Source organism: Capricornis sumatraensis, chromosome 9 (genome assembly GCF_032405125.1).
Source record: "Capricornis sumatraensis isolate serow.1 chromosome 9, serow.2, whole genome shotgun sequence".
NCBI classification, from domain to species: domain Eukaryota; kingdom Metazoa; phylum Chordata; class Mammalia; order Artiodactyla; family Bovidae; genus Capricornis; species Capricornis sumatraensis.
Genome location: NC_091077.1, coordinates 89,941,125 through 89,964,139, shown reverse-complemented (window position 1 = coordinate 89,964,139; position 23,015 = coordinate 89,941,125). Strand labels below are relative to the sequence as shown.

The following is a 23,015-nucleotide window of genomic DNA, read 5'->3' as shown; positions in this document are numbered from 1 at the left end:
TCTATATGACATTTAAAATGACGGACCAGGCTACTCATCCAGGTGGAAGGCAGTTAAGTTGCAGCAGTAGTTCAGAGCAGGGGCTTTAGAGAGTGGTGGGCACAATGAGATAGGAAGAGAAAGCTAGGGATCTGTAAGGGAGCCACAGACATGCCACCAACTTCACATGTGATTTTAGAGCTTTTTCTGCATTTGAGGGCTGGAATCATGTGTTTTATTTCTGTTTCAATTTTCTCAGTGCTTACAAACGTCTTAAGCAAGCCAGAGGAACTTGACTTGCTAACTTGACTTGATGCTCAAGGTCACTTTTATCTAGACTGGTTAAATTACACAACTAGGGGAATGAAGGATGGCAGATGACTTGTGGGCAGCACACTCACTGTGGAACCTTCCGTCTGATCTGGAGTCTGCTGTATGGTACTGCAGCCCTACAGACCCCAGTGAAGATCTTCAATTAAGCCAAAAAGAGACTGTTCTTTGGGAGACTGTGACTTTATAGTGAACGCCAATGTTAAAACAGATGAACATTTGTGGAAATGTGGACGTTTTATAAGTGAAAGATAACAAAACAATAATTCATGTGTTAATTATGCTCACCGATTCATTTTAATCCAAGCTGCTTCTTTATGCATTTTAATTTAGCAAAATTTTGAATTCAACAAGCATTTGTTGAATAGCTGCTATAAGCACAGCCTTCTGCTAAGGCGCTGTGGAATAAGTAAATAATATGAGGTTCCACAGTATGCCAGCATCACATGGACTAGTGGGGGAACTGATAAGCTACTAGGTGTGTAAGAATTAAATGAAATAAATAAATAAACACAATTATTATACAAATAAATAAATAAATACAATTCCATATAATAAGCTTATATTATAAATACATTATATTATAAATATACTAAACGAAATATAAATATATAAATATATTAAATGAAATAAATACAATTCCATATAATAAGCTTATATTATATTATAAATATAAGCTTATTAATAAATAATAAATGACTTAATAAATATTAGTCCTATTGTTGTGATTTTCATTATAAAATATATATTGAGCCCAGAGGCATGGAGACATGTGGCCTAACACATACATATACAAACACGTTCTAGATAGATTGTTTTTTGAAGGGATGATTTAAAAATTTCAGTGTTATGATACTGGCTTAAACAATAACGTAAAATACACGTAATCCACCATATCACCACTTTATGATGAGAGTTTCCAAGACTGACAGAGTCTGAAGTGTTGTCCTAAAATGTCAGTTATGTTCAAGAGGGAGGGGATATATGTATACTTATAGCTGATTCACGTTGTTGTACAGCAGAAACCAACACAACATTGTAAAGCAATTACCCTCCAATTAGAAATTTTTAAAAAATGTTAGTTATGGAACAAAGGATACATTATAACTAATAGACTGTATGTTTATATCAGACTTATATAGTATCAATACACTAGGGTCTTGTAGCCAATAAGATCATTGAGATGATAACTTAGGGAATGCGGCCTGTGACATCATCAGGGTTCTGAACAGACTGAATAATCAGCAATGACAGAAACACCGCTAACTGATTTCGGTGATACACTATGAAGGTCTGAAGCTCATGGTTTGCCTCTGTATGAAAATAATCTTAAATTCACATGCAATCATGGTGTCACATGAGGGAAAGGAGAAAGGCAGTTAATGTCACCAAACAACTATTATGTACTAAAAATGACTAAAAATTGTAAAATACATTGTTTTTGGTTGACGTCCACAGATGCCTTATAAAGTAAATCATAGTATTCCCATTTTGGAAAAATTAAATAACTTGTCTAATCCACAAATGTGTAGGAGAGTATCTGTATTTCAAAATATTTTCAGCTCACTATTTCATGCTATTTCTCAAGCTAAGGAGAAGGTTATTTAAAATATTTGCAGAGGAAAACAGCAACACAGAATTGATCTATTCTGAAGGATGAAGAAAGGAGGACTTCCTGGAGCCATCTAAAGTATTTTTTAAAATTTCAGCTTATATTTGAATTCATGCCTTTAAATCGTTTTGTCAGGAGGATTTTTGCAGGCATTTTTTTAAAATCCGCATTCTGAGAAGGCAGACTTGTTTCCGAGGGCAGTAACCTTTTGGGACTTGCACCTTTAGTTGCTCCTCAGTGTTTCTGTGTTGACTGGCTGTTTGTCCTATTGGTCTAATTTTGTGAAATAGGTGTAAGGTGATCCTATAGCCAGAATATCATCTTTGAATCTGTTTTCAATAGGTGGATTATAAATTCTAAGACCTTACTCAGTTTTTACTTTTTTAAAAAATACTATACCTATGTGTGTTTGTGTGTGTGTACATATACTGGTGATATACAAGACATAAAACACACCTCATCAGTTGACCTTAATGCTTATTCAGGCTTCCTCACTGATGTTCTCAGGAGCACCAGCCCAGTGCATATGTTTTAAGAGATATCCATTAGATATGCAATGAACTGCAGTGACTTTAAATATCTTCATTTATTAATGTGAATTCTGTTTATGTTAAACATTTATTAGAAATTTGGTGAGATGAATTTGAGACTTGTTCCTGGCTCTAGTAGAGTTTATATCTGATGAGCTCTCATTGAGCGCAGTTCTACAAGCTGGAGAATGCACTTTCAGATACACAACCACAATAACAAAACAACAACAAACACAGTATCAAAACAGCAGGAGGAGGGCATCCAAACAGCTAGTATTTGAGGGACCAAGATCCTAGAGAAAAGCACAATCAACTGAGCGGGGAGCCCTATATTCACTTCTGTTTATTTCTTTTTTTTCTTCAGGGAATTTTCCAATGCAAAATGAGATGCCCAGAGGCCAAACAGAAAGTTGTAGCCTGGGACTTGCCGCCATCTGACTAGGTTGGCGAGACAAAAAATAGAGTTCAAACCTACTGAAGCACCCAGGACTTGAGGGGCCAAGACTCCCGAGAAAAAGGCAATGGTAAAGGCATTTGCCACAGCCGAAGCTGCCTGCGTGTTGGCTGAAAGGCTAAGAAACTCAGCAGAAAGCAGCTGCTCAGATGCTCACAAACCAAGCAGAGAATCTAGCAGTTTCATAGTACCAAGGAATGAAAAAATGGTGTCCCGAGACTGCTGAGGAGGAGTTCCAGGAAACATGATCGGCTTTCAGCTGAGTCACTTTGGTACCCTGAACAAACTTTGAGCTTGCCCCAAGAGAGGGTGAAGACCATAAGTGGATTAACCATCGCAATGCTTGAAACCCACAGTGCCTGGACCAAAGACCTGATTGGCCTATATTCCTCTTGGCTTCCAAGAGAAAAATTAAACCCTCTTTAGAGAAGGAAATTGAATTTTGTATACAGGAGTTGCACATGACTGCCACCTATGAGAGTTTACCTGCCAAAACTTTCGTTTGGCCCACGCAATATTTGCTTTTCTCATCTGCATGCTTTGGGGAGGAGGCTGTAGTGTTTGATTCTTCTACAGTCCCACCAATCCTCGGAGTCTCACAATAAACCTGTCTGCCCACATAGGTTACTTACTTGAAACCTGAGGCATGTCCTACACATTTAAAAGCAGACAAGTGATGATGACAGATCTATGCTGTAAGCCAAGCACTGTGAGTATAATCACAAAGGACTGCAGCAGGGGAATACCTATGATGGGACGAGACCTTTCGCGGGGTGAGCCACTGGCTGAAGAGGGGATTCAAAGACTGAGCCGTGACAGACACAGAGAACAGGCTTGGGGGAGTGGGAGGCGAGGGAGGACTCGAGAAGGAGTTGGGGATTAGCAGACACAAACTAGCGTATATACAAAGGATAAACAACAGTCTAGCGCAGAGAGCTACATTCAACATCCTGGGATAAACCACGATGGAAAAGAAGATTTTAAAAGAGTACAACTGAATTCCTTTGCTGTACAGCAGAAATTAACATGACGCTGTAAATCAACTAAGCTTCAATTAACAAAAAAGACTGCGCTTACAAAACTTCCTCTCTGGCCTCCCATTGATCTCGTACAGCTTTCTGAGACAAACATTTCTTTTTGTCCATTTATTCACTTACAGGACTTTGTAAAACATCATGTCGTTTACAAATTTTACATATATATAAATTTATATAATACTTAGGACAAAACTGAGGGTGAGAATCAGCATCTCCCTTTGGAAAGTATTAGCTAACTAAAGCTCAGAGATGCCAAGTCATTTGGCAGACACTCAATTGTATTCTCTTTCTACTACAGCTAACAGCTTAATATGAAAGACTGTTATAAAATATGCACATATTTATAAAAAAATATATTCTCCCCACCCCAATATCTGAGTAATATGTGAGATAAAAACAGAGTTTTAGACTCTGGAAAAATGATAAATTAACACCAAGGCAAAGAGTCTGAATGATTGGAGAAAAACTGGCCCAAATGTTCATTGTTTGCTCTGTTCTCCCCAAACTCTTTTAACAAGGGGTGGTATGTATCTTGCTTACTTTAATTCTTGTTGGTTTGATATTTTGGAATCAGAGCATGCTAGGTCTTTTTGCAGGTACAGTAAAGGCCCACAAAGCCCAAGAAGCACAGTTAAAAATGCAAAAAATGTGGTCATAGAGGGCACAGGAAAAACTTGGAAATGAAAAAGCCACCAAGTAAAAAACTCAGATAGGACTGGGGCAGGAGCAATGGGGGTACATGCTTTGCAAGGATGGAACCAGGTATCAAAAGGTAAGTTTATTCAAGCCCATCATGTCTAAACCTGTATTTGTAGAAGACAGTCACCGGCAGATCAGAACCAGGCACTTTGTATTTGGAGAACCTAGCACAAACAGAAGTGAAAATCCTGTAGTCTGTCTGAAGGGCCCTGCTTGGCCAATCAACAAGTTAATGAAAAGGTAATGCTGTCATTCACTGTCAAATGGAGTAAGAAGTTTATTGCATGAAAGCCCAAGGATATTAACATTTCGCCAGCCCAGATGCTACTAAACATTGAACAGAGTGGCATGACCCAATCAGGACAATTTAAATGTATCTCCTTGTCTTAGGTTCTGTATATTTATTTGTAAAGTTATAGAAATGTTCTGGGATGTTCTGAAGAGCACACGAGGCATTCATTAGTTTCTGAATTTCACTCTCCAAAACAAGTGTAGTTAATTTTTTTCCACTGAACTTGACATGGTTCTGGGACAAATCAGTGATACAGTCCCAACCTCCCCTGGCTTCTACATGTTTATTCCAGGGCTTCCTGGGAGGACTGCTTTTCCATTCTTCATGAATAGTTCATGTGCTAGTCTCCAATGGAAACAAAGTGACATTTCTTATTACTGCTGGCTGTTGGAAAGCAATCGCAAAGGGAGTGCCTTGAAACAATTAGTCCTCTGTAACTGATTATTTAACAATGTGTATTTCCCAAGAGCTGTTCATCCGCAAAAGGAAGCAGCCAAGACTAAATATGTACTGGATCTAAGCAGACACCTGCACTGAAGCTCTCTGGATGCTAAACGGGAATTGTGAGAAGAAAATTAACAGAGGATTATTAATGTTCTTTTCTATTCCATTTGCAAAGAACTCTGTACCTTTTTGTGTGAAAGGAAACATATTCCATTTCTTGTGATTCCTCAAGGACTACTTTTATTGGGAAAATCTCTTCATGAAAGATGGCTTTAGTTTTAAAGCTGAACTTCAATATAAAACAACAAGCAATAGATAGAAAGCAAGGAAGGAAAAGGCTTCCCTGGTGGCTCAGACAGTAAAGAATCTGCCTGCAATGCAGGAGACCTGGGTTCAATCCTTGGTCGGGAAGATCCCCTGGAGAAGGGAATGGCAACCCACTCCAGCATTCTTGCCTAGAGAATCCCATGGACAGAGGAGCCAGGCATGCTGCAGTCCATGGGGTTTCAAAGAGTCAGACACAACTGAGCAATTAACACACAGACACACAAGAATAGAGGAAAGAAGACAGAAAGAGAGGGAAGGAATGAAGGAGGGAGGGAAAGAAAAGAGAGAAGAAGAAAATAAACACTATTTTTTAGTAGAAGGAAAATGTTTTATGTGTTCAAGGCACTCGAGTGGCCACCAAAGAACAATTATCTTTTCTAAAATGTATGATAAACGGTTCCCACCTCTGAGAACTAGGCACTTATTTCCCTAGCCATTTAGCTGTTTAAGATGTGGGACTAGGAATGAAAATGATTTTAACCAGCTGACCTTAAATTTGAATACAGGCTATATATTTTTAGCTACAAATTCCATGTTGTAACTGCCTTCTCTGAAATAGGGAATGACTCAAAAACTGCCAGGGAGCATCTCGAGACCAGATGCTCACATAAACGAACAAGTTTAAGTCAGTTACACAGAGACAGTCAAGTAAGACTCTGAAGAATGTGGTCTCATAACTCACATACTGAGAAGTGTCATATCCCCATACTATGTAAAGTTCTGCTCCCTTGCCAACTTATGCATTCCAAGAAGAATGCATTTCAGCTTTTGGAAAGGTTCTTCTCCGTATATGAATCAGCTCCCAAAACTTATTTTTCAGCATCTCCAAGAAGCTCATGCCTCTTTACTGCTGGCTACCCTCATTATCTTACTCAGGATTCCCTGATAAGAAGATTATCAAGTCGGTGAAATTTTGACTGAGCAAATGGGAGAGCCCTAGAGAACCCTGGAATATACACTGTGTTTAAGTCTGAAGCTGAGTGGTTCAGGTTAAAAATAGAAATGCATTTAGAACACAGTTAGTCTGGGTGCGATGCACTCAATGTTTCGAGTGTGGCATAGGTACCAACCCCTCAGATTGTAGGACTAGCCCTGGAGCAGTTGCTGGAGGCTCTCTGTCTAGCCAAGCATTAGCCTTTCAGCTGGCAGGTCCCCTGGAATACTTGCAGGGGGTTTAGACAGTAGCTGTTTCAACAGTATAATGATTGATAGGGTTCTACTAGTGATACAGCAGAGTATCAAACTTAGTAATTACTTCCTTTAATGGTTTACACAAATGTGGATATACCGTGGACTAAACATTTTAAGAAAGTTGTCACCTATAACTTTCAGCACAATTCTTAGAAATGATAAGCTCTACCAGAAAAGCTTCCCTGATAGCTCAGCGGGTTAAGAATCTGCCTACAGTGCAGGAGATCCTGGTTCAATTCCTGGGTTAGGAAGATCTGCTGGAGAAGGGATAAGCCACCCACTCTAGTATTCTTGGGCTTCCCTTGTGGCTCAGCTGGTAAAGAGTCCCCTTGCAATGCGGGAGACCTGGGTTCGATCCCTGGGTTGGGAAGATCTCTTGGAGAAGGGAAAAGCTACCCACTCCAGTATTCTGGTCTTGAGAATTCCATGGGCTGTATAGTCCAGGGGTTGCAAAGAGTTGGACATGACTGAGCAACTGAACGCAAATCAAAGCTACAATGAAGTATCACCTCACACTGGTTTGAATGGCCATCATCAAGCAACCCACAAACAACAAGTGCTGGAAAGGGTTTGGAGAAAGGGAACCCTCTTGCACTGCTAGTGGGAACATAAATTGATACAGACACTATGGAAGATGGTATGAAGATTCCTTAAAAAAACTAGGGATAAAACTACCATCAGTTCAGTTCAGTTTAGTTGCTCAGTCGTGTCTGACTCTTTGTGACCCCATGGATTGCAGCACTCCAGGCCTCCCTGTCCATCACCAACTCCCAGAGTTTACCCAAACTCATGTCCATCGAGTTGGTGATGCCATCCAACCATCTCATCCTCTGTCGTCCCCTTCTCTTCCTGCCCCCAATCCCTCCTAGCATCAGAGTCTTTTCCAATGAGTCAACTCTTCACATGAGGTGGCCAAAGTATTGGAGTTTCAGCTTTAGCATCAGTCCTTCCAATGAACACCCAGGACTGATCTCCTTCAGAATGGACTGGTTGGATCTCCTTGCAGTCCAAGGGACTCTCTCAAGAGTTTTCTCCAACACCACAGTTCAAAAGCATCAATTCTTCAGGGCTCAGCTTTCTTCACAGTCCAATTCTCACATCCCTACATGACCACTGGAAAAACCATAGCCTTGACTAGATGGACCTTTGTTGGCAAAGTAATGTCTCTGCTTTTGAATATGCTATCTAGGTTGGTCGTAACTTTCCTTCCACAGAGTAAGCGTCTTTTAATTTCATGGCTGCAATCACCATCTGCAGTGATTTTGGAGCCCTAAAAAATAAACTCTGACACTGTTTCCACTGTTTCCCCATCTATTTCCCATACGACCCAGCAATACCACTTCTAGGCATATACCCTGAGAAAACCAAAACGGAAAAAGATATATGTACTCCAATGTTCATTTCATTAGTATTTCCAATAGCTAGGACATGGAAGCAACCTAGATGTCCACTGACAGATGGATGTATAAAGAAGCTATGGTACATATATACAATGAAATACTACCCATCCATAAAAAGGAACACATCTGAGTTGGCTCTAATGAGGTGGATGAACCTAGAGCATATTATACAGAGTGAAGTAAGTCAGAAAGAGAAAGAGAAATATCATATAGTAACGCATATATATGGAATCTGGAAAGATGGTACTGATGAAGCTATTTGCAGGGCAGCACTGGAGACGCAGACAGAGAGAACAGACTGATGGACAAGGGCTGGGGAGAGGAAGGAGAGGGTGGGCTATCTGGAGAGAGCAGCACAGAAGCATATACACTAACATATGTAAAACAGCCAATGGGAATTTGCTGGACGACTCAGGGAACTCAAACTGGGCTTCTGGAACAACCTAGAGGTGTGGGAAAGGGTGGGAGGTGGCAGGGAGGTTCAAGAGGGTGGGGACATGTGTCTACCTATGGCTAATTCAAGTTGACGTATGACAGAAAGCGTACCAACATTGTAAAGCAAGCATCAATCAACTAAAAATAAATGTAATTATATAAAAAGAAATCATAAGCTCAACTTTTAGCTTTTAAAAATAGAAATTATCAAATTAATGGATAAGAGAATTAAGAAAAATATTAAACACAGTCCTTTATGACTTTCTGTGGACAATGTAGACACATTTGGTTTATAATGGATCCTAAGGATATTCGTAATATACCAGTGTCACGCTGATTAAGTTTTCTAATAGTCTGACAGCAGTTGTACTTGGCCTTGTCCGAACTTACATCAATGAACAAGAAAATATAGAAATATGCTTAGTGGACATGTATTATTTTGGTCTGCCTAGCCCTGTTACCATTCTATTGGTAAGAGACTCTTTTCTTCTGCTGGGAATTCCATTTCACGTGGCTTTCGTGAGCAATACATCTTTCCACCGTTAGCATCTGCTCATGACCCAGGCATGGCCAGAGGACCTGCCACCCTATGATTGGTTTTTGGATAATCAGTGACCTAGGGTGAGGGTAATTTAAGTCTTTCATAGTGTATTCCCTGCTTTATTCCCTGAAAATCAGGATGTGTTCACCTCACATTCACACATCAAGCACAATAGGGAAGTGGAAAAAAAACAGATACCATAAACATTCTGACATGCTAGCAAGCAACTCCTAGAATCAGAAAAAAAATCCTAGGGAATAAACTTAGACGACATTTCCCCCTTCATTCTCTATGTTCTGCTCATTCTTGATACTCAACAGTTTAATTTTTTTTTTATCAAGAAGATGTAAATAACACACACATATAAAATTTAAAAATGAATTAAAGTTAAGCTCTTGGGGGAAAAATGTCTTAGAGTTCAAGGAAAAACAATAAATATAACAGTTGACATATTTAGAATAACTTTTTTAATATCACTTTTGCATTGGCATCCATCACTCTTTAGAAAGTATTTCATATACATTTTCTTAAAATGCTCAAACAGAAGTTTGGAAGCTCAACCCCAAATCTTGAGAAATTTCTGATAATATTTCAAGTAATCAGGTTTTCTTTTTAAAATTGTATCCAATAATATATATCAAAAATCCGGATAGTATAGAAATATACCTCCATCTGTCAGTTTCAGAGCACCTGAATATAATACACTGGATAAACTGACATAAAAACTGGATTAAACTGACATAATAAACTGGATTAAAAAGTGAGGCAGTAATAACCTCTGAGCAAAATATAAAAGCCAAGTGTATGATACATAATATCCTTCTGCGGTCACAGGTGTTGACAAAAGCCAATAAGAAAACACGAAGTTCAGTAAAAACAAAACAAAACAACTGTTAAGTTTTCATGGAATGTATTTACTACTATATAGCCATATACCATGGAAATGCCCAAGATGAAGACATGAGATGGTTAACACATTAAATGAACCTTAATAAACCCTAGAGAAACCGTATTTTCCAAGTGTTTCTTCACAGGTGCTCGTTTTAGCTCTGACTCAGCACTGGTACTAGGAACGTGCCAAAGCTCCAGATACCCGGCATCAGTGATAGAGACAGGTGAGGCTTCAGTGGTGCCACAGAGATGGAAGGAAGCTCATTAAACAGGCATTTGGAATATTTTTAGTTATTGCTTATACTTAGCTTGTTTTCAGTTCCTCAAAGAAAGAAATCACAAAAATTCCTTTTATATTTTCTCATGAAATGCAGTTCAATGCTCAATCATCCTCCTTTACTACCAAACCTCCACCCTCCATAACAGCTTAATAAACCTTTTCCTTGTGTGTGTGGTTGGAGAGGTTACAATGGCTATCATTTTCATCTCAGGGCTTAATTTATGTAATTAACTGCTGAATTACAATCAGGTGTCCAACCTGAATCCCACCAACTTCTAGACAGTCATGCCTTTACCATCTTCCAACTCACCATAGTTTGCTATTTACATCCTGCCTAGAACCTGCTCCTTACCTTTTAATATTTTTACTTCAAGCTTTTAACCCATTCCTCTCAACAAACATCCTTGCTTTTTGCCTTTCAGAGATAAGAGAAAGACTGGATACAAACTCTGGCTTTCCACAATTTCAGCTCCAAAATAGTTTCTCGGGTATTCCTGTCCTTCCTTCTTTCCTGAGCCTCGGAGAAAGAAACCCGTCTGGGCCTCCCTCAGACAGACCGTGTATCTCTTCTGTTCTCCCTGCCCTGTCCATGATCTTGCCAAGGCAATGAGTCATTCCTCTGGTTTTCTTCTACGTTAGTTCTTTTCACAAGAAAACCAAACCCCCAAATGTCCTTTGCACCAGCCAGCCTTCCTTCCTAAGCTATTGCTTTCTCCATTAAACGTCTTCAATATCACAAACAAACAAACAAACAAAAACACCCTGTTCTTTATGTATGAGGTACTGTGTGCTTTACACACATTATGCTATTTAATTAAATCACACTGTGATCTTGAATGGTCTTTATTCTCTTTTCATAGATGAAGAGAGCAGAACTGAGTAAATACCTGTGACTCAGCTGAAGTCAACCAGATGGCAGGCTGTGGAGTTGCAGTCACACTTGCTTTAACCAGTGGTTCTCAAACTGATTTCCAGAGCAGCTGCGTCAGCATCGCCCAGAACTGCCAGAAATGCAGATTCCCAGGCCCCACCCTGCTCTACTGTATCAGAAATGCTGGGTGTGGGGCCTACCACCTGTGTTTTAACCAGTCCTTCACGTGCCTCTGCTGACACTCCAGTTCGGGGACCAGGGCACTAGACCACACTGCCCTCTTCTTACCCTAAGTAACTTCTCTGCTAACTGGACAGAGTTAGGGGTCTTCTTTTGAAGATTTCTTTTCTTCCAAAAGTTCCAAACCACTGTATCTTGATTCTCTTTCATTAGCCTGCTTACTAAAACATTGGTTAGTTTTACCAAAGTCTCCCAAATCTCACCAACTCCAGTGAATATTCCCCAGGACTTTCTCCTGCTGTAATTTCCACATTGACCAAAGGAGTCAGTGCCCAGCCATGCACCTGAGTGAGGATCTCCAGGAGACGTGGCTCTCTAACACCCGGTGCAGGCTAAGTCACTTCAGTCGTGTCTGACTCTTTGTGACCCTATGGACTGTAGCCCACCAGGCTCCTCTGTCCATGGGATTCTCCAAGCAAGAAGATCCAGGGGATCTCCCCAATCCAAGGATCGAACTTGGGTCTCTTATGTCCCCTGCGTTGGCAGGTGGGTTCTTTATCATTGGCGCCACCTGGGGAGCCCCCAACTCCTGCATTGAAGTGGCGAAACCAAACTGCATCAATGTTTATCTCTATAATATTCTCAAAGCTGGCGCTTCTCTCTATTCTCAGGTGCACTCCCGAGCAGAATAGGCTGGAATAATGACAACAGCCTTCCTGCCTGGGGCGCTCTTCTTTCCCCCCAGCATTCTCCGAAACATTTCCAGCTATCCTTCTAAAGAGTAGGTATGAGCATGTCATTCCTATCCCAAATTTTTAAAAATGCCCAAAATTTAAAAACCAAAAAACTCTGACGGTTTCCCTTTACCTAAAGGCTGAAGTTCATCATCCCATTCTGAGCATGGAAACACGGCAATTCAGACAACCCAGCCTTCTCTCTCCTCTCCCACCACATCTTTTCTAGCTGCATAAACTTTCTTCCTTCCCCACATGTAGGCAAGACTAACCACGTTTCCATTCTGCAGCCTAGTCTAACACTGTATTCTCTGCCTGAAATACCCAACTCTGGCTACTTGTCACTTTTGGGACTTCCCTATAGCTCAGATGGTAAAGAATCTGCCTGCAATGCAGGAGACCCAGGTTCGATCCCTGGAGCTGGGGAGATCCCCTGGAGAAGGAAATGGCAACCCACTCCAGTATTCTGGCCTGGAGAATCCCATGGACAGAGGGGCCTCATGGGCTACAGCCCAAGGAGTTGCAAAGAGTCAGACACGACTAAGCAACTGACACACAAAGGTGACACAAGCTAGGAGCAGGTAAAATGAATGAGATATATCGAGTATAATTAGGTCACATTAGGTCACAGGCCTCATCTAAAGAGGGCAACGTCTACTCAGGACTTGAAAACTGCTGCCATGCAAATAATCCATCAAAGAAAAGCCAGACATTCAGGTTTTGATGTGAAATTTTAAAATTGAGCAAATATTAAAACCGTCTTCTGTGTACCATTTTCAGTTCACCAAACAAAATACATCAGTAGGCTGTCAGTGTAGACTTTGGTATTAGTTCTGCTAGGCCGAGGGATTCAAAGGTGACCAAGACAGGGCCTCTGACCTGAGTGGCTAACCTCTGGGGCTCAGCTCAAACACTAGCCCGCGCAGGAGTGAACAAGTCCTCCACTCTGCGCTTGTAACCCCGTGTTTACATGGCACCTGCCACAGTATACCCTTACAGCTAATTGTTTGCTTACTCCCTGAATCATCAGATCCTAGAGGAGCAGGGCTGTCATCTTTGTCCTCGTAATGGCAGCACTGGTACCACTGTGTGAGTACTGGGTACTCAATTATAACTCTATTGAGAGATGTCTATATGTCAACTTGTATCAAACTGATTCCAAATGTTGAAGCTACTTTGTATCTTTCCCCTCCCTAAACTGATATGCTGATCTGAGTAGGCACTACCTTGTTAAATGTGACCTCACTAATGAACCTGTCTCAGAAAAAGCAAACCTAAACATGGTTTGAGTCATATTTCAGTTGTGTGCTATAATCCTAATACTTTCTCTACAGAGGTTATTTTATAAGATGGTGATCCAAACAAGGGCTGTTTAGAGAAATCCTTGATAAATTCAAGAGACTGTTTTAGTCTACAGACAGATCTTTTTACTTTGGAAAATAAGAAAAAAATGAGTTCATTTGTTCCATTTGCTAATTTCAGGTTGCAACTTTTTTTCCATTTAACAAAAGCACAAAAAAGTCAGTTTTAATTTTTGTTAGTTATATAATTCCTAGTTATGCTATCCAAACATGCTCACAAAGCTAACTTAAGCTAGGCATTGCCAGACTTGGAGGATGTCAATCATTTTCAGTGAACCAAAACACCAAGTACCAGACTTAATAGGGAACTGCTTGACCATCATTGTTATTTCACTCTCAGCTGATCTAATTTTTATACACAAACCCAGTCCAAATATATGCATGTGCCCTAAATAGCTGCCATCTGTAAAGTTTATAAACATCAATACTGCTGAAAAAGAAACATGTTTTTGTAGTTACTTAGGTGTTGTCAAAATGAAGGAGGGTAAAGATTTTATATCTTTCTATTTGTATAACCAGCAAGTTAGATGGAGAAGGCAATGGCAACCCACTCCAGTACTCTTGCCTGGAAAATCCCATGGATGGAGGAGCCTGGTGGGCTGCAGTCCATGGGGTCGCTAAGAGTTGGACACGACTGAGCGACTTCACTTTCACTTTTCACTTTCATGCCTTGGAGAAGGAAATGGCAACCCACTCCAGTGTTCTTGCCTGGAGAATCCCAGGGACGGGGGAGCCTGGTGGGCTGCCGTCTATGGGGTCACACAGAGTTGGACACGACTGAAGAGACTTAGCAGCAGCAGCAGCAATATTTAAGGTGTTAAAAAAATTTAACACAATCTTTACTACTTTGATCTAACACTCTGCGTGATGTTTTGTGCATATGAATTCACCTCTGTGGATGCTTGATTCCTTTATGTTGAGACTCCATGCCTTGTGTTCACTACGACACATGCGTGCTGTAACCCAACCGTGAGGCTTACCTGCAAGCTGTTGAAAATGACGAACAGAACCAACATCCAGAAGTGTCTGTAAGCCATGTGCAGGCCTCCCCAAAGCCATGTCATCGAAATCAGGGCAAAGAGATACAAAACCAGTGGAATTTCTAGACACCATAAAAGAAAAAGAATTTTTGAACTTGAGAATACTTCATAATCATACATGTATACAAAATTATTTTTAGCTCCTTCCTGGAGATACCCTCTGTGCCCAAGTACCTGTTTTGCAAGAACAACCTTGGAAATCTCATTCTTAGGGATTCCAGAGAAGAGGAGGGAACATTGCTGAGTCTACATTCCTTCTGTTCTCTCTCTGCCCTCCAAGGCTGGAGAAGGATGAGACCTGTTCCTCTCCTAGACTACCACCTGCTGGCCTGTTCAGGAAGCGCTGGAGATGCACTCACATTTCGATCCCAGGAAAGGCCCGGTATATAAACCTGCTTTTTACTTTGGAAAATTTACAAGCGCTCTCTATCAGAAAATGGCAGGCAGCAATGTGCTTCCAAAATTACAGAAGCCTAGTCTAACATTTTGAAACATTAATGAACTTGTTTGTATGTAATGGAAACATATGCATTCATACCTTTTTTCCTGACTGAGTGGACACCAAGCTCTACAGCTGTGGTTAAGAGCAAAGATGAAGAGACTGATTCACTACTGTCAAGAGTAAGTTTATTCTACCATTGTTTTATCATGAAATTTGTTTTGACAGTTCCCAGAACAGATTTCTTGCGGGCCAAAGGACCCTTTCTACTTTATCTCTGATATTTTGGATTTAGAATAATAATCTTAAAAGAGGAGATAGTAATATGTAAATGGCAAGCCATATAAGATTTGGAAAGTGAATCAGATCTTGTTGTTTAGTCGCTAAGTCATGTCCAACTGCTCTGCAACCCTATGGACTACAGCCCACCAGGCTCCTCTGTCCATGGGATTTTCCAGGCAAGAACGCCGGAGCGTGTTGCTACTTCCTTCTCCAGGGGATCTTCCCGACCCAGGAATCGAAACTACATCTCCTGCTTGGCAGGCAGATTCTTTACCACTGACCTTACCTGGGAAGTCTGTCTTGTAGAGCATCCTTAAATTTGAGTTTGATATTTTCTCATGATTTAGATTATAAACTTAGCCAGAAATCACAGAAGTGATGCTGGGTTCTTTTTACAGCATTCTACTGGTTTCCACAAGAATTCAATTTGTCCTATTATTTAGGCTGTTTGTTTTGGCCACTTGATTAAGGTAGTGGCTGCATGAGTCCTCCACTACAGAGTTAGTCCTTTTTCCTTCGTAATTAGTATGTATCTTGTATGGCATTACTTAGGAACTGGGTAAATATTCTTTCACTAATCGAATATTTGATTTATTCTTTCATTTATTTTTGTCATATAGATTCTCAGTGTAATGGGTTATGGTATACTTTGTTGTTTAGTTGCTAAGTCGTGTCTGACTCGAGACTCCTTGGATTGTAGCCCTTATACTGCTACCTGTTTATTTTGATGTTCAAATTGTCCTAAGTCTGATTAATGGGAGCCCCTTCAAGATGGTTTCTGTGACTTCTGTTAGGTCATCGTTCTGGGAGCATTTCCTTGCTTCTGACCCAACAAGACATTTCAAGTTCATGTCATACTTCCCCTGCCACAGTCCTGGTTTCTTTTGGGGTAGAAGGGTGTTTAGAAACCAAGGTCCAGGGCTGCGGATAGTCTGTGGCATTGGATTACTGCTGTTCCTAAGTCCTCTCAGAGCTAGAGCATACATGTCTGTGTGTGTGCATGCACGCACGTGCGTACACACACACACATCCCTATATCTATATCTCTCTCTGTATAATGAAAAACATCCTTTTATACCAATACTTCCAATTCCAATCCAATGCCACAATGTTAACTGTAATTTCCTCTTTCTCTGTATTTTAATTTCCTTCTCTGTTGGTATTTCTCGTTATTCCTAAAATATTTGCCTATTTGATCAGCTCGAGTTGATTGCAACCAATCTCCACTGCTATCGTCTGTCCCTGGCACAGATGGCCCCCCAAAGCCACTCCAGTTCTCATGAGCCTTGTGAGTACACCCCACCCTTCACACGGATGCCCCCTCACAATGATGGGGCTGGGACACTCCATCCTGCACACCTTCCAGTGGATGCATACCTTGCTCTATACAGACTATGGCATTAGAATAGTTCTGGAAGTGAGAAGAAAAAGCAGGGAAGAAGGAACATGAGCATTTTTTTTTTTTTTTTGAGAAGGAGACCATGATGACATCTTGTGAGATATTCTTTTCACAGAAAAAATGTCAATTGTCTGAGTTATTACCACTACACAGAACAAATAAGAATAATATAACACAACATAATTTGCAGATGAATAGTCCTTTTGTCATTAATACCTTACCATAGGACAGGAGTGAATATATTAAGGTTTATTTAGCCTTTTTTTTAAAATTCATTTTTGCTTAATGAAGTCATACAGTTTGGTAAAGGCCATTTGTGCTTCTTACAAGATACCCTAATATTGAGGCAACTGCCTAAGCTGTGCTTATAAAAGTTTTCAAAGGTTAGGTATTAGTCTGGCAATTGCTTCTTTGCTCTCACTGTGCAGCTACAAGATTCTATTTATGGCTCTGTGCACAGTACAAGAGGACATGCATATTTTGCATGAACAGCAATAAACCAAATTTTCAAAATCTGGCCTGCATGTTCGTGTGAGCGCCGAGAGCCAGACGAGCGCTGAATGCTGATAAAGCTCAGTGCACAAGCCAAAAGAGCATACCGGGGCTGGCGAGAAACAACCAGAGCTCATGTTTTTCTGGAACTCTGCAGAAAAGTGTGGTAGCTTGGCACCCCAGATCAGAAACTGCACGGAAAGAAAGCCAGTCGTAAATAACTCAGCATACCGAACAGAAGACCCTTGCCTGCTTTTCCGGCAGTGTAACAATGATTCAGACCTGATTTCAGCTGGACGAAACATATCCAGAGGGAAATCTGGATTCTGTGGGCCTGAAGTTTATAAAACTCTGAAAAGTTTCTTTCAGAAACAAAAATTTCCAAAGCATAGTTAGATAGGAGATCTTGGAAGAGCCCCTAAAATGTATGCTTCATCAGCTTTATGGTTAACCTAAAGGAGGTACCTTTCTGGGGTCAAGAGAAGTGTGTTGTGTTAGTCACTCAGCTGTGTCTGACTCTTTGAAATCCCAGGGACCATAGCCTACCAGGCTCTTCCGTCCATGGGATTCTCCACTCAAGAATACTGGAGTGGATTGCCATTGCCTTCTCCAGGGGATCTTCCCGACCCAGGAATCGAACCTGTGTCTCCTGCATTAGTAGGACGGTTCTTTACCACACGCACCACCTGGGAAGTCCATGGGGTCAAGAGTAACAGTGATCAAAAGAAGGGGTGTAAGAGTGGGAGATGGTAATGAAAGTGGAGGAGGCACGCTTCTTCTGTTTAAAAGCTCCTATGAAATCCACTTGGCAAACTCAAAATGAATGCTCTTTTAATGAACAGCATTTAGTTACATATATCCTAAGCTGATACTTCACATTTGGTGAAAGGCTAGTAACTTTTCTGTTGGCTGTTTAAGCCCTGCTTACTGATGTAGCCATTTATAAGAGGCAATGTTAACAAGTTACCTTTAGGAGTGAATTCCTTAACAGAAAACAGAATCATTCCAATGTTCTCAATGAAAGGAAACACTTAAAACACAGTACGGGGCCCATGGAATAATGGTATCTGGATTAAGACTGTTGAGACTTCCCTGGTGGTCCAGAGGCTAAGACTCCATGCTTCCAATGCAGGGGGCGAGGTTCAATCCCTGGTCAGGGATCTAGCTCCCACACGCTGCAACTAAGAGCATGCAGGTCACAACTGAAGGTCCTGCGTGCTGCAACTAAAGATCCTACAAGCTGCAGCGAAGACAGAAGATCCCCCATGGCACAACCAAGATCTGGCACAGCCAATAATAAACAAAGAAACAAACATTTTTCTGTAAAAAGACTGTGCTACCCAGAATATATAAACACCCTTGCAACTCAACAGAACCCAAAGAACCCAATTCAAAAATGGGCAATGGACTTAAAGAGATATTTCTCCCTGAAAGATAAGCAAATGGCCACTGAGCACAGGCAAAGACGACCAACATCACTAGTCACTAAGGAAAAGCAAATTAAACCCACAATAAGATACTATGTATACCCACTAAGATGGCTCTTGTCGATAATTAGACTACTACAAGCGTTGGCAAAGATGTGGAGACATTGGAACCTTGGTGCCTCAGTGGTAAGAATGAAATATGGTGCAGCTGCTGTGGAAAATGGTTTGGTGGTACTTCAAAACGTTAAAAATACAATTACTATACAGTCTAGAAATTTCACTCCTAGGTACATGCTCAAAATAACTGAAAACAAGGACTCAGAGATTTGCATTAGTATTCATGGCATCACCATTCATACTATCCTAAAGGTGGAGACAACCCCAAAGTCCCTCAACAGATGAACAGATAAACAAAACGTGATATGTACAAGCAGTGAAATATTGCTCAGCCTTAAAAAGGGGTGAAATTCTGCCGTATGCTACAACGTGAATGAACCATGAAAACATGTTAAGTAATGAGTCAGACACAAAAGTACAAATACTGTAGGATTCCACTTACACAAAGTGCCTAGAATAGACAAATTCAGAAACAAAGCAAAGAACAGAGGTTGCCCGGAGCTGGGGCGGGGTGGGGGTGGGGGGATGAGGGCGTTATTGCTTAATGGGTACAGAGTTTATGTTTGGGATGATGAAAAGTTCTGAAAATAGACAGTGGTGATGGCTGCACAGCGCTGCGAATGCACTCATCGCTACTGAACTGTACACATAGAATCAGAATGGTAACTTTTAAGCCATGCATATTTTACTATTATTTTTTGAAAGCTATACTATTAATAAAAACAAGACAAGCTTGTGTCAAGATAAAGTCCACAATGAGGGAGAAAAAAAAAATAAATCCTTGAAATCCTTACATTAGCAAGAATCACTAATGTGAAAAACAAAGCCATCTGAAAAGATTTTAGTGAAAGAAGTTACTGGTGGAAAGTAAAAAAACAAACAAAAATATTCAGCCCGTGCATTTGCCGTTTAGTACTACTATCATTAGAAAAGTCTACTTATGGGAGTTAGTAGCTTCCACTGAGAATACACAAAATCTCTTTATTTTTTAGTGTAAAATATGATTCCAATGAATTTCATTGCCATTTTTAAAGAAAGTATGGTGCTAAATTATCTCTTTTCTTTGTAATTGCAGCCTTGGCTTTATTGCTATGCACCAGTGACAATTATGGCTTTATTATGGAAATCACACCTCATTTACATGAAGCTGAAATTTATTCTGTGTTTACAATCTTCTAAAGTACTTGCTTTAATTTTACCTCACTGACCTTCTGATTCTAACAATTTGGATGTGCTACTAAAACAAACTCATCAATGTAAAACAAGGAAGACAACTGTGAAATAATGTAGACTTAAGATATTTATGAGTCTATTTCCAACAATAAGCACGCATCATTTTTAAATTAGAAAAAGAGGTAATCGAAAAGAAGGCATCAAAAGGTCTTATTTCTAAAATATGGGCCTTTATTCTGAAATGAACAGATACTTGAAGGCCAAGAAATTTCATCGATCTGATCCATTCCCTGGTGAGAAAATATTAAATGCGCTCTTGAGCTTTCTTAACAAGGGTAAAGACACAATGTACAGTCACCCACCAGTGTTTTAAGCAAATAAACCTAACGTCATAGAAGGTAACAGGGCACATTCTTCACAAAGCTGCCAAGTCAGCATTAGGATACTGTGGCTGGAACAGACAACAGACTTACAGATCGGATTTGTAAACTGTCCAAAGAAATGCTCCCTACTTCATTTGGGTAGTTTGTATTCCTAATCTTCGGTCACTAGTCCTATACTTGGTTCTGTTTTAGAATTTCCTTTGTACTTCAACACATTCCCAGAAGAGCTCTTGAGAACCCACCTGGACAACAGGGAATCCACTCTAAGCCTCCTGGCCATAGTCTTCAGACACAGTGGCACATGTTTGTTGCAGCAGGCTAGACCCTGTGCATGTCAACTCAATGACATGCCAGGTTCTTCACTTTAGCCATCCTGACCAAATTCATCATCTCCAGTGAAATATGAAGATCACACAGGTTGGAGGGTTGCTTTTAATGTGCACACTCACATTTAAACTGTCATTCAAAAGTTCCTGATGAACCTTTATTGAAAATGAACCTCTCCATGTCTGCTATTCCCCTGTCACCTTTGATATTTCCTATTCTCTCCTACCTTATTCTACTCCATTCCAATCCATCCCATCCCATCCCATCCCATCGCATCCCATCCCATCCCATCCCATCCCATCCCATCTCATCCCACTTCACTCCAAAATGCTGCAAGGAGACTCACCAGTGTATCGTGACCCACAACATGTAAATCTTTGCTCTAAAAGATAGTTCAAGAAGCTAGTAGGCTATCTTAGACATAAAGTAGGCACAGTAAACATAACTATCATGGGACACCAACTGCTATCATGTTCTGATATGGATTTACCCTGACCTTTCCTGGGATGCGAAGGAGGCAAGACTAATTTGGAGGGCCCTGCACAGGTAATATATTGACTCTGCAGGCAGAAAGTCAATACTGGCATATTTTCCAGGTATAAGAGAAATGTTAAAAAATTCTCAAAGAAGTCTCAAGTCTGCTGGGAACCTAAACAGCAGTACTTTGTCAGTGGGTGATTTTGGGCTCTCCTGGATGTTAGAAGACAGTTGAGTGTCAGGCCTACTTTGAAGGTGATTTATTGGGATTGAATAAAAATGGTACAAACCTAGAATTATGGTCTCGCCTTGCAAAAGCTATATATAATTTTCAATTTGCAGGCTATAATTTTGAATCTAAGGAGAATAATCAAGTTAGATGAGACATACCCACATGGACCTTGCAAGCACTGTTATTAGAGTAATTCCATTGGAACCATGTACTTCAAAGTTGCCAGATAATATTCTACTGGGTTGGGGTGGGGGGGTGGTCAAATAGGTCTGTGATTCTTAAGGAAAAGGTGAAGTGACCTGTTTTGTTTTTTTTTTCCTTGTGAGAAAAATGTCTTACAACTATGGGAAAGAGAAATATCATTTGGTTTCACAGCCAACATAGCAACTTTCTACACACTTCATAAATGTTTCATAAAATGACATTATGACCAATGTTTTTAGAAGATCAGAGTTCTAAAACAAACATGAAGTCAGCCAACCAACAATCGAAGACTGGCTTAACCTAGTTTTCTAACTACATTACCAGTTACTTAGCCGTGAAGGAGTTCAAAACAGTCATCTCCAGGCATGCTCAGGCACCTAAGAGCAATTCCCAACACACTTGGCTTTCATAATACAATGAAAATGTACAATGTATCTTTCAACCTGCTACATCTATATTTTAAATCTTATTAGATGGTCTCATAATTTGAGGAATTAGGTTACTGTGTATTTGGCCATGACTAGTGAGAAGGCAATGGCACCCCACTCCAGGACTCTTGCCTGGAAAATCCCATGGATGGAGGAGCCTGGTGGGCTACAGTTCATGGGGTCGCTAAGAGTCGGACACAACTGAGTGACTTCACTTTCACTTTTTACTTTCATGCCTTGGAGAAGGAAATGGCAACCCACTCCAGTGTTCTTGCCTGGAGAATCCCAGGGACGGGGGAGCCTGGTGGGCTGCCGTCTATGGGGTCACACAGAGTTGGGCATGACTGAAGCGACCTAGCAGCAGTAGCAGTGAAAAAGTTGGCTTAAAGCTCAACATTCAGAAAACTAAGATCATGGCATCTGGTCCCATCACTTCATGGGAAATAGATGGGGAAACAGTGGGAACAGTGTCAAATTTGATTTTGGGGGGCTCCAAAATCACTGCACATGGTGACTGCAGCCATGAAATTAAAAGACACTTACTCTTTGGAGGTGAGAGTTGGACTGTGAAGAAAGCTGAGCGCTGAAGAATTGATGCTTTTCAACTGTGGGGTTGGAGAAGACTCCTGAGAGTCCCTTGGACTGCAAGGAGATCCAACCAGTCCATCCTAAAGGAGATCAGTCCTGGGTGTTCTTTGGAAGGACTGATGCTAAAGCTGAAACTCCAATACTTTGGCCACCTCATGCGAAGAATTGACTCATTGGAAAAGACTCTGATGCTGGGAGGGATTGAGGGCAGGAGGAGAAGGGGACAACAGAGGATGAGATGGCTGGATGGCATCACCGACTCAATGGACTTGAGTTTGAGTGAACTCCGGGAGTTGGTGATGGACAGGGAGGCCTGGCGTGCTGCAATTCATGGGGTCGCGAAGAGTCGGACATGACTGAGCGACTGAACTGAACTGAACTACTCCTTGGAAGGAAAGTTATGACCAACCTAGATAGCA

General features: G+C 40.7%; 1 protein-coding gene across 1 annotated transcript in view; it reads right to left on the bottom strand.

Annotated features, from left to right (window-relative positions):
• ADGRV1 (adhesion G protein-coupled receptor V1) overlaps window positions 1-23,015 on the bottom strand; it is a 537,422-nt gene that overhangs the window by 55,284 nt on the left and 459,123 nt on the right. Inside the window, exon 87 of the mRNA XM_068981126.1 lies at window positions 14,569-14,690. Within this exon, the coding sequence (XP_068837227.1) occupies window positions 14,569-14,690 (122 nt within the window). The remainder of the gene's footprint in view (window positions 1-14,568; window positions 14,691-23,015) is intronic.